Raw genomic sequence first — 12,324 nt, forward strand, 5'->3', positions numbered from 1 at the left:
TTTTTTTCTGAACTGTCTGAAAATCTGATTGTCCAGTAGTCTGGAGAACACTGTGCAAATGCTGGTATCCTGTTTAAAAAAAGAAACAGGCTATTGGAGTCTATTAAATTGGTGGATTTAGTATGCTTTTTTTACCGAAAAGCATAATAAATCAGCGAAAAAAAAAATCACGGATGGAATAGAGTTACCACATGTCCTTCTTTGGGCAGTTATGTCCCACAGGAAAGAAAATGGCAAATGTCCTGAGATTTTAGGAAAAAATATTTCCCAACTTTTCTTTAACAGTTGCATAAACCAGTTATTTTGTATCTGAAACACCTAAATATTACATAAGATAGCATAAGCAACTCTAATGCTATAAGAATGAGCTTTTATTTGTGGAAAAAAATAAAGTTCTATACTTTGCACTCTCCATGGGTATGTTTTGTCCTGCAAAATCTCATGTCTCAACAAAAAAAATGTCCCACTTTGGACATTTGCAAAGCTGGAAGCCCTAGAAAGTAAAAGGGAGCACTCCTCGTCACCTGACATGATAACGATGTCAAGAAATGGGTGGAAAGTGGGTGAGGAGAGGGGAGGAGATGGGTGGCTTTGTGGGAGGTGTGAGGGGAAGTGGCTTTGGTCCAGTTTTGGCCACAGTGAAAGGTGGCAATCCTAGTTCCTCCTCTTCTCTTATCCTAGGCAGTGTCTGGGGCAGGAAAGCTTATGTAGGGTTTTCTTCTTGCAGGAGCTTCTGGAAGTACTCCTTCCATATATCTTTGATATCTTGTGGACTGCTTAGCAGGTTATTGCTGATGTATTTATGAAGGGTGCCTGACTGTCTTCTTTATCTATCTGTCTTTGCCTTCTCACTTGGAGTTTTTTATGCCATCTACTGAGTCACTGTCTAGAAGCTGGTGGAGTTTCTCTGATGCCTTGTTCTTTGCTATTCTTACTGCCCTCTTAACCTCCTTATTAGACTCTTTGTTACTCAATAGTCCTTTTCTAAATCTTGCATATGTACCCTGAGTCTTCTCTTGCCCCCAAACAACCTACCAAGAGCTACCATGGTGCTTGTGGTATACAGACCTGCAAATTTTTCTGCACTTATGTCTCTGGTTGTGTCATCTTCTGGAAATTCAACCACTGTGTACCTTAGAGCTAAGTAATTGTTTAAGTTCAGAGATATCTAAAAGTTTTAGCTAGAGAAAAAAAATGTTTGTCTATCTTGTAATCAGATTGTGGCCGATCATCTATTTTGTTTTTAGGAGGGCAAATGTGGCTAAATGATGACCAGCAACATCCACCTTTAACAGGTAAAATGCTTTGCTAAACACTACCATTTGTGTTTACAATTAGTTGGCTTATTAACAATACAGACCAATGTAAAAGGTTAGGAAATGATTGGCATGCATGACTAGTGAACAAGAACACAGACAAAAAGTGTAGCATAGTGAAGAGGAAGGGAAGAGAGAGGATAATAAAAGGAAGCTCCCCAATCAAATAATCTGGGGTGTTGTCAGTTTACTAACTTGGGCCAGGACTGAAGGCTGTAGTGTTGGAGAATATTACCAACCTTTCATGAAAGTTCGTGTGCATGTGTGTGTGTGTGTGTGTGTGTGTGTGTGTGTGTGTGTGTGTGTGTGTGTGTGTGTGTGTGTGTGTGTGTGTGTGTGGATGCACATTCGCATAAATGTAAGCATTTATTTAAAGTGTAGTTATTGTGGGAGAAAATAACGGAAGTACTCCAAAAGCATATAAAAAGAAAAATTCCATGATGGGACACTTCCTCACACTGAGCTACGAGAAATGTGTTTATGCTCTTTTGGTAAGCAAGCTGTGTAAATCAGACCCTTTCATAGTGGAAGCACTGAAAGAAAAAAGTGAACATTACATAACAGAAATGACAGCAGTGACACAAATTTAGTGATAAAACAAATGAGCAAAAATTAAGCAGGCACTTTTCATCAAAAGCACTATGCACTAAACAGAGTTGTATATTAATGAAACAGTTATTGAGAAAAAGGATTCAGTACAAAGCAAGCAGTTTTACATTGTACATTAGTAGTTAAAAACACAAATAATTACTAAAATATGTAACAGACACAAGTGAGCTAGAGACCTGCATATGAGTGTTTCATGACCGGCTCATGCTGAAATAAAATACAACATTACAGAGGTGACAGCGCAGACCAATTCATACATCGATGTAGGCAAGAAGGTAGAAAATGATTAGCATATACAAGTGAACAGAAACAAGGAGAAAAAATGGTACCGTAGGGAAGGGAAGAGAAAGAGGACGGGGATATGGAGAGGAGGACAAAATGCAAGACAGAACACACCAAGGAGAATAAGAAGAAGAGGGAAGAAAACGGAGGAAATGGAAAAGAAAGAAGTGAGGTGTAAAATGACAGTGGAGAAAGCAGGGCAGTAGATTTAGATCTGATAATTATGGTCTAACAGCAGGTATCAATGACTGAAACAGTGAATACATTTAATTATTTATATAATACTATGCATGCTAGCAGTTAATTAGTAGCAGCAAACACAATGATGTATGAACCAGGACTTCATAAAGTTAGCAATTAACACCATTTTCTCTGAAGTCCATTCGTGTCATGAATGGACATATTAATGAATTAAAGGACACAGAGAATCATACTCATTTTTTAATTGGTCACTGACTGAGAACCGAACAGAAGCATTCTAATGACCAAGGAGAAATCATAGGTTCATAGGTTTTTACTAGGCTAATGGCACAAGAGCCTTTACAAGCCTAGCCAATAATACCCAGGATATGAAAATATTATATGTTAATTCTCCAGATACAGGATGGGGTAGTGCCCAGGTAGTGGGTCTTTGGGTGTTGGAGCTCTGAGTCATTTTACAGACTGCATCTGTCTGTAAGGGATATGGGCAGTACCCCAGGAGTAAATTTATGGTTCCCCATCCATTTTTGAAGAGAGTGAGGGACAGAATTTGTTTTACAAAGATGTGAAGTCGATTCCATAGGTAAGGTAGCCTTTAGGATATGAGTCTGTCTCTCCAAAAAAAGTTCTGTCAAAATCACAGATAAGGTTCAGGTCCATGGAACACATAACCCCAGAGTGCATTATCCCAGTCCTGCAAGTTATATGATAGTGTCTGAAAGTGTCCAATGTTTTACTGCACTTGTCAAGCTTCTCACACCCTGTGACAGTATTTTCTAGTCACATTTTCTACATTGATATTACTATTTTGTCAAGAGTGGGCCAATGTCTGTGGTATGCAGTTGTCAACAAAAATACATTTACAAAGTTGCTGTCAAACAATACATAAATAAATAAATATGCACCAGGAGATGGGACACCAATACTGAATCAAGATTAAAACTGAGTGCCTCCTTACATAGTTTTACTTTTTTCATCACTGTCTGCCATTCTTCATTCCTCCCACAATCAGTTGGCCTATTTGTTCACTTGGCTGTGGCGTCATCCAGGCAGCTGCCACTTTTTTTTTTTTTTTGCATATATGGTCCATACTCCTCCCCAGCAGTTAAAGCGTATACCTGCATAAGCAAGGACCTGTTATTCCTTCCTCTGTGAGCTTGCTTATTCCTCCACATGCGTATGAAGGCCTTCATGGCAATGTGGCTTGGCAGGACCTAATGTCCACACCCAGCCCATGCTCTGCATACCATGTGCCTCTTCTCCAGTACATACTGGCATCTGTGGTGGGCCTGACCACCTCTACCCCTCAAGATCAGATGTGCACTCCAACCCCCCTTCACTTAGCTTCTTTCATAGCATTTAACCTTCTATCTCCAAAATGTGGAAAACTGTATTTCATAATGTGGAATAAATGGGCAAAATGTGGAAGCACTTACTAACAAGCTGGTAATAACTTCAACTAGTAAGCTCACAACATGGTTAAAATCTGTTACACTATGTTTATTAAAAGTTTTTTTTTCATGAATTAATATGATTCAGTATCATTTACCATGGATATTAGCTAAAAACAAATGTCTTAACACTGAATGTGTACAGCTTATTTCAATGTGGAATAATGTGGAACAATGTGGAATATGGACTTTTCAAAACTCAAAATAATGAGCGATCCTCGTAATGAGGTACACTTGAGATGTATGGCTTCTTCAGTACCCAAGCTGCTAAATTATCTCAAGTTAGTTGGGTTGTACTCTGGGCTTCATTTCTCTATACAATGGATCCAAGCTCCTCCTCCCCCTATATTTCAGCCACTATTACAGCCTACACATAAAGAAGTATAAGCCTTAGGAAGAAGAGTAATATGTAAGTGAGCTGGCAAACCCATGAGACTGAGGTTTGATAATCAGGACTTCCAGCTGTACAGTGTCTAAGAGAAGTTACTTAATAATTAGTGTTTGTATAGTCAAGGATAACAAGAAAGTGCGGACACATTAGCCATTAGTGAATAGTGCAACCAAATGTACCTAATCCAAAAATACAGCAGCTCCCCAAAATGAATTCAGTTTATGCCACACGCTGCCTGACTTCAATGTTTTCTAGATAAAATGAGAAGCCATGAAGTTCTTCGTAGTAGAGAGAAGTAATAAAGGCTGAGAAGAGTCTCCAAATAGGAAGTTCTAAATGCCATTTGCTTTAGTTTGCAGCTTATAAACAAATTAGACTGGTAATTTACTAGCCTAATTTTGTTAATATGCTTGTCTGCCTTACTTAACTTCCTTCAACTAATGGCTGTTTTAGATATCAAGACTCTATTTTTACCTTGAGCTCCCCCCTATTGCCAGGACCCAATAGAAGGTGGAACCCCTGACTTTCTAGACCTTGTTGAACTAGATACAGTCAATAGATGAGCTCAGACAATTTTACCTTTTAGTTAAGTTTCTCAGTTCACCATAAATATATGTAGCACACGTACCTTTTCGCTATGGTTTATGCTGGTGCGACAATGCATCAAGCTTAGCCCATTTCTGTGAATAAAGTACCCTGCTCCCAGTAAGAAAGTGTAGTAATAAAACATGTATCCACCCACAGTCCCAGCAGCTCACATTTCTTACTGTATGTGCATTGTTTAACAGTACACACAATAAGGCATCATATGGCACATAGTTTACAAACATTTTAAAATGGATTTACACTTCTGAACTCTCAAGTATGCACATAGCATAGAATAAGACAAGTGTACAGAGGATAACTTACCTGCATACTCAGGGTCCACATGAGGTGGATAGAAGCCAAATTTGATAAAAATGGGGATAGGAACTCCAAACTTGAACCACTCCACCACATAGGGAGGAGGCTGTCCTGTAACCGGGTGGACCACGTCACAGCCCAGGATCACACTTTCACCAGCACGGGCAGTCACAAACTGGGGCTCCTCCCTAGTACTGCGGGCACCTGGAAAAAAAAAAAACAGCTTTACTTCAAGTCTGTAGGTAGTAGACTATACTATTCTTTTACCCCCCCCCCAAAAAAAAATACAACTTTCTGAATAAATTCCAGAGCAAACACCAATGGCATTTTTAAAGTCTTTGACTACCAGCCTGTCTAAAATATTAATTCATTAATTTGTTCATTCATTCATCCATTCATTCACTGATTATTCATTTCAGGGTCATGGGGAATCAGAATCCATCTCAGCACATAGTGGGCACAAGGCAGACAGACTAACCCCAAACAGGTCGGACATCTATAGCAGGATGTACAAATTCCCATTCACAATGCACACCTATGACAATTTGCAGGATCAGCAAGTCACCTAAGTGTTTGTTTGGGATGTGGGAGGAAACTAGAACACCAAGTAAAACCCATTCAGACACAAAAATAAGCAAACTCATCACAAAAGGCATGACAGCTGATAAATGACCGCCTAAGCACAGGGAAATAGCAACACCAGCTATTCTGTTGCTCAGCCTGTCAAACAAATCTTATTTATTTATTTGGGCAGGTAGGCAGACTGGGGCACAAAGGTCCACTTTCAGTCACCACTTTGATACAAACAATGATAATAAGTAAAGTCTTACAGATTAAGACACATATGATACAACACATATTACACGATATGAATACTATATGATTGCTTCTTTAAACAGGTGCTGAAAGGTTTAAGCATTCCATTTGCAGATAATTAAATGCTGGTGTGTACTACAAGGCAATTTTGATATCTGTAACAGCAGGATTACTTCTCAAAGCAGGGCAAGGTGGCCAAGTTAAGTGCACTGTGCTACTAAGCTAAGGATGTCCATAGTTATTTTTTCAGCTGTGAAGCTCTGACAGAACTGTTTAAGGACACGATCTCTCAGCAGTGCAGCTGCCTTCAACTCAGATGAATGTTCACACAGACCAACTAATTAAACATTTTTTAATCAGCTTTTCTACTTTGCATTTTAAAAGGTGACCTGTAGGAAGACTTGGAGAGGGGGTGTGATTGAATGGAATTAGCACTACATTAATAAGAGACTGTGTGTTTTGGTTGTTTCCTCCCACGTGCATGGAAATGTAGCACTTATTGTGACTTTATATCAAGAGCATGAATCACTAATCCGGTGAAGAATGGCTCACTTCAGTAGCCTACTACTGATGTGGAATTACAAATGATGACCCTCTGCTCATACACTGCCGCCCCATGTGCCAGGCAGGCATCCGTTTCATTCTGCCAGCTGGCACTCATTACTGTGGACAAAGTCCAGCCATTAGTCTGGTGAAAAAAAATGCTAGAAATTTCCTCTCTGATGAACACATTAATTTGTATGATTGGCTATTTCTACTGACAGGTAGCTTCTTCTTCTTTCGGCGTTTCCCAGTTAGGGGTCGCCACAGCTCCTTAAAAAGATTTGCCTTGTTTTTTTTGCTTACACAAATGGTAGTAATTGCACAAGTATGTTTAGTGTAGAATCATTATATTCGACCATTTATAAAGTCTTTGGATATTTTTGGGAAGAGACTTTGTAGGCCCCTTCTGCTGGAGACCAGTATAGACAAACAAGGCTATAATACTGGCTCTTCTGCAGCAAGAAGAAAAACAGAAATCACTATATGATAACCCAGGACTTGCATATCATGTAAAATAAAACAGAGTATTTCAGTCTGAATGACAGCCAGGGGGATCACAGGTTTTGTCTCACCTTTAATATAGCATGACTTTATTTATTTATGTATTTTTTTAATCAGAGTACACTATACGTTACCACAGCAGGTCATACTAGATAGCACCCTTGTCCCTCATGGATGGGAGTCACATGTAAATGTTCCACTCGTCTCTGGGTTATTCATACTTAAAACACAAGGGGTAAAGACATCATGGGAATGCATGGTTAGGCTTGTGAAGATCCTCACAGATGAACTGCCTAGTATGTGCCTGTGAACCTGTTATAGCTTTGTCACTACAGGTGCACACTTATGTGAACCTGTTACAGCTCTGTAACTACAGGTGCACATGTATGTGAACCTGTTACAGCTCTGTAACTACAGGTGCACACTTATGTGAACCTGTCACAGCTCTGTAACTACAGGTGCACACTTATATGAACCTGTTACAGCTCTGTAACTACAGGTGCACACTTATGTGAACCTGTCACAGCTCTGTAACTATAGGTGCACACTTATGTGAACCTGTCACAGCTCTGTAACTACAGGTGCACACTTATATGAACCTGTTACAGTTCTGTAACTACAGGTGTACATGTATGTGAACCTTTAACAGCTCTGTAACTACAGGTGTACATGTATGTGAACCGGTTACAGCTCTGTAACTACAGGTGCACATGTATGTGAACCTGTTACAGCTCTGTAACTACAGGTACCAGCACCTTCTCCCAACAGTTCTTGGAATTCATAGATTCCAACACCCAGGATCAACTAATCCATTGTCACACCAGGGGCTCCAATATCCTTGACTTGGTCATTACCAACATGGGAGATAGATGCTCCACACCAGTGGTCACCCCCTCATTGGTCAGGTCTGACCATAAGCTAATCATCCTTGACATCCACATCCCACCCCCACTCCACAGTAAGGAAACCTCCGTAAAAAATGTCTCCAAAGCCAAATTCATGCTACTCAAGTCAGAAGTGACAAACTTCATGACATCCATGCAGACAGGAGCTGAAAGTTCTACTGCTGTATCCTACACTAAGGCACTGTACGAGCACATCCACTTGTGCATGAATTGTGCCATCCCAAACAGAACCAAGACACTCTCCTCCAAAAAAAGGAAGCCAATCTGGTGGTCCCCTGCCATAAACAAACTATACAACGGAAGGAAGAAACTGTTGCAAAAAAGAGGAAAATCTCAGGATGCAAAAAACTCCCTTACCAGCCTCAGTAAGAAGCTGAGATCCCTCATAAAATCCTCCAAAGCTAGTTATGAAAATAAAATTGCCAAAGATTCCAAAGACAACCACAAGGCATTCTATAGTTATGTCAAGAATCTAAATGGCAATGCTCAGATCTTCTCTGAGCTACAACAGAATGGCATTAAATATACTGATCCCAAGGATATTGCCAATATCCTGGCAGATCGATTTAGTGCCAACTTCACCCCTCTCTCACCCCCTAAAGGGCCCATCTCAATACCAAAAGATTGCTAAATTCAGGTAATCATGGCCACACAGGTAGAAACCACACTCTCCAAAGCTACGAATACAACATCCATGGGACCAGATGACATCCCGGCCTGTGTACTACATGAATTACAAAATGAACTGGCACCTCACCTAAGTGTCATGTTTAATCATAGCCTCACCTCAGGCTTCATGCCCACTGAGTGGCGCATAGCTACAGTTATCCCACTCCACAAGGGGGGATCCACCTTGGATCCCAGGAACTACCGTCTCATCAGTCTGACGAGCCTGATCTGCAAGGGCATGGAACGCATTATCATGGAACTTATAAACAAAGACACTGGCAACCTTCAAACACTGGGCCCCACCCAGTTTGTGTTCGTGAACGGCCGATCTTGTCTCCTGAACCTGATTGACTTCTTTGAATCAGTCTCCAGAGCTGTGGACGAGGGTACGGCGGTCTACACAGCCTATCTGGACCTCGCCAAGGCCTTCAACACCATCCCCCACTCTGGAATCATAGATAAACTTACTAAGCTGGACATAAATCCCTACATTACTCGATGGGTTGCCAACTGGCTTACTGACAGAACCCAGACTGTAAAAGTAGCCGACTCCAAATCCAGTTCCAGACAAGTGACAAGTGGAGTACCTCAGGGTTCAGTTCTGGGACCACTCTTGTTTGGCATCTATTTCTCTGAAGTACAGGCCAAAACTAAGGGACTCTGGCTAACAAAGTTCGCAGATGACTGCAAACTGGGAGCCATTATTGAATACCCAAATGATGTGGATATTCTACAAAAGGGGCTTACAGAAACAGATGCTTGGTGCCAGAGCCATGGGGTCAAGCTTAATGTCAAGAAATGTATAGTTATCCCCTGTGGGAAAAAAACATGTACCCATGAATTACCACATAAGTGGCAGTAAACTAAACACTGAAAGTGTGATGAGAGACATAGGGACACAGGTGGACAGTGGTCTCACCTTCGATAATCACATTGCCACAACAGTCAGGAAATACTTCTATGTGGCACACCTCATTACTAAGGGCTTTTCATCCAGAAAAAAGGAGGTCATTGTCCCACTGTACTCATCCCTCATTAGACCCCATTACAGAGTACAATGCCCCATTTGGTATGTACCTCACAAGACATCTGCAACAGCTGGAAAGGCCGCAGAAATGCTTCACTAAAAGAATCACAGGCCTAAAGCAGATGCTGTATGCTGACCATCTAAAAAACCTCCAGCTACACTCTGTGGCATATCGTCTACTCAGAGGAGATCTCTGCTTAACATACAAGGCCATGTTAAACCCTGAGCTGCTGGACATGCTCCACTTATAGAAATACCAATCCCTCAGAGCCACATGCTCCAGGGATCTAAACCTTGTCATCACAATGAACAAAACATGCTAGAGGGATAGGTTCCTGACCCAGAGACTCCCCCATACTCTGGAATAGACTGCCCATACATATCAAGCAGAGCCTCCTTGGCTCTCTTCAAAAGGAACCATGACGATTGGATGGGAGATAGGAAATTCACCGCAGGGATCAAGTCAGTCGAGCTGCTAGACAGGGGTCCAGGGAAGTAAACATTGTGAGAAGAAACATCCTGGAAATTGTTATGGCTAGGCTTGTATAGGCCCTACGGCCTATAGCCTAGTACCAACCTATGAACCAACCTATGAACCTATATCTGCCCACTCTCAGTCAAACGACAAAGAAGCACTGATGTACATGTTAGCAAATTCCCCAACAAAAAGGGGCATTAGCAGCAGGCCATAAATGCTCCACAACAATGCAGCATGGATAGCTCTGCTGTACATCCAATTCTGTTGTGAATTATTATGTACAGAACTGCACTAATTTGCCTATAATGAGTAATGAAAAAGCCTCCCTGTTGCACTTTCACTCATGCCAGAAGTCACCTAATACCACTGTGCTTATGAACTGCATAGGAAGTTATCCATCAATGTTCAATGTGACAGTTATATATAATGAAGTCAATATTTATGGATCGAACCCTTAATCTGTACTAATGCCAATAGAAAAGCAGTGAATTTATGCAACCAATACAGCATATATTCCATGGGGTAACAGGAAACAAGGGCTAACAGTCCACCTAACAGCTCTGTCACAAATAAAGAGCAGCTGCAGTTGGCAATTGGAACACAGATTATCATTTACCATTATATGTAACCTACTATTTGTAAAGGAAGCAAGTTATCCCTCCAGATACAAGCTGAATCCAACAAGGTTGAATTCATTTCTTACAGATGTTGGAAGATGATTTCAGTGAGCAAGAATCAACTTCTTAAATGCTCCTTCCTCTAATATGAAGGATACTTTAAAGATATAGCTCCTTGTTTCATTGATCGTATATATGCAAATGATGCTTGGCCTCTTCCAAGTTATTAATTTCACATAATCCCTTGAGGAATCCATCGACCTGCCAAGGTGTTTCTAAGGATTAGGTATGGACCTAGGATTGGCCATGACAACATCAGAATTAGCACCACTATAAAAAGACAATTTAAGCATGTTTTTTTTTAAATACCCCTGTGAGAGCATACATATCAAATTTAAACTTATTATTGAAATCTGTGAGTTATGTCCACCAGTCCACCACCAAACCCTAGGTTTAATGACAGGGACACAGACATCTAATAGCATACCTTCCTCAGAAATTAAAAGTTTATCTCTGACACCAAGTACAATGGACCAAGAGGCCAATAACAGAATAATAACACAGAAGGTTAAACCCAACCCCCACAATAGCAGATAAAAGACCTAACATGAATGTTCTTGAAAGGAGCATCATGGAATTAATAAACAGAAAATTCAGCCAATCAAAAGAGCAGAAACCCTCCTCAAATTCTTAAGGAACAACAAAGATCACAGCTGTTAATCCTGGAATCCAGTAAATTTGTTGGAAGTCTAAGTTAAATTTTAGGTGATTCTCATAGGTTCATAGGCACGTACTTGGCTAGCTGCTGTTGCGGCCCATTTTAAGCCAAGCCAATTTCCCTTTTAGTGCTTGAATTAACTTATCCCATTTGAGGTTATATTGGCCTTACCTAGTCCATGGTCGATAACTATATATTACCCTAATGAGTAAAACAGAGATCATACCATAGATCCATAGATAATTTGAGGAAAGCCATGCATAGGATAAAACATTTAGGAACTGCCTCTGTCCATTAGTATTACAGGGAGAAGTCCTGGGATAAATTTTCTGTTTCCCATCCACTGATCCAAGTTATGCTTGAGTATAGACATGGAGAAGCTTTGTTTTATGTGGTTGAGGAAGGAGTCAGTTTCAGACAAGCAGTATACTCTACGAAATATACCTGTCCCTCCAAATCATTCTGTTGATATTGCACAAAATGTTTAGATCCCAGACTTAGTATTTCTGATCACATTTGACTTGCTGATGTGCAGTAATTCCATCAGTACTGGGTTGGAGGATGCCTTGTATGCCAGTTAAAGGTCATCTCATAACAGTATGTAATATACCGAGTATAGTAACAGGGCTTTGAGTGAGTCCATGTAAGGAATATTGTTTAGCTCTTGTATCCTTTTAATAAGGTATGTCTATGGGCATTCCAGTTGTTGCATGTGTCTGGACAGATACATGCCAAAGGGGCATTATACTCAATGATTGGCCTAATGAAGACTAAGTAAAGGGGGACAATGACATCCCTAGATCTAGACTCAATCCCTTTGTTTATAAGTTGTGCAATGTAGAATTACTTTTTTATGATAATGGACATATGTTGATCAAATGTTAGGTCACTGTCCAC

The 12,324-nt window shown here is 40.5% G+C and overlaps 1 protein-coding gene across 1 annotated transcript in view; it reads right to left on the reverse strand.

Annotated features, from left to right (window-relative positions):
- The window catches only part of IGSF9B (immunoglobulin superfamily member 9B), a 3,189,659-nt gene that overhangs the window by 2,582,614 nt on the left and 594,721 nt on the right, over positions 1-12,324 (reverse strand). Inside the window, exon 2 of the mRNA XM_044081131.1 lies at positions 5,160-5,357. Within this exon, the coding sequence (XP_043937066.1) occupies positions 5,160-5,357 (198 nt within the window). The remainder of the gene's footprint in view (positions 1-5,159; positions 5,358-12,324) is intronic.

The sequence above is a fragment of the Protopterus annectens genome, chromosome 8.part0 (genome assembly GCF_019279795.1).
Source record: "Protopterus annectens isolate FY-2018-M chromosome 8.part0, PAN1.0, whole genome shotgun sequence".
NCBI lineage: Eukaryota > Metazoa > Chordata > Ceratodontiformes > Protopteridae > Protopterus > Protopterus annectens.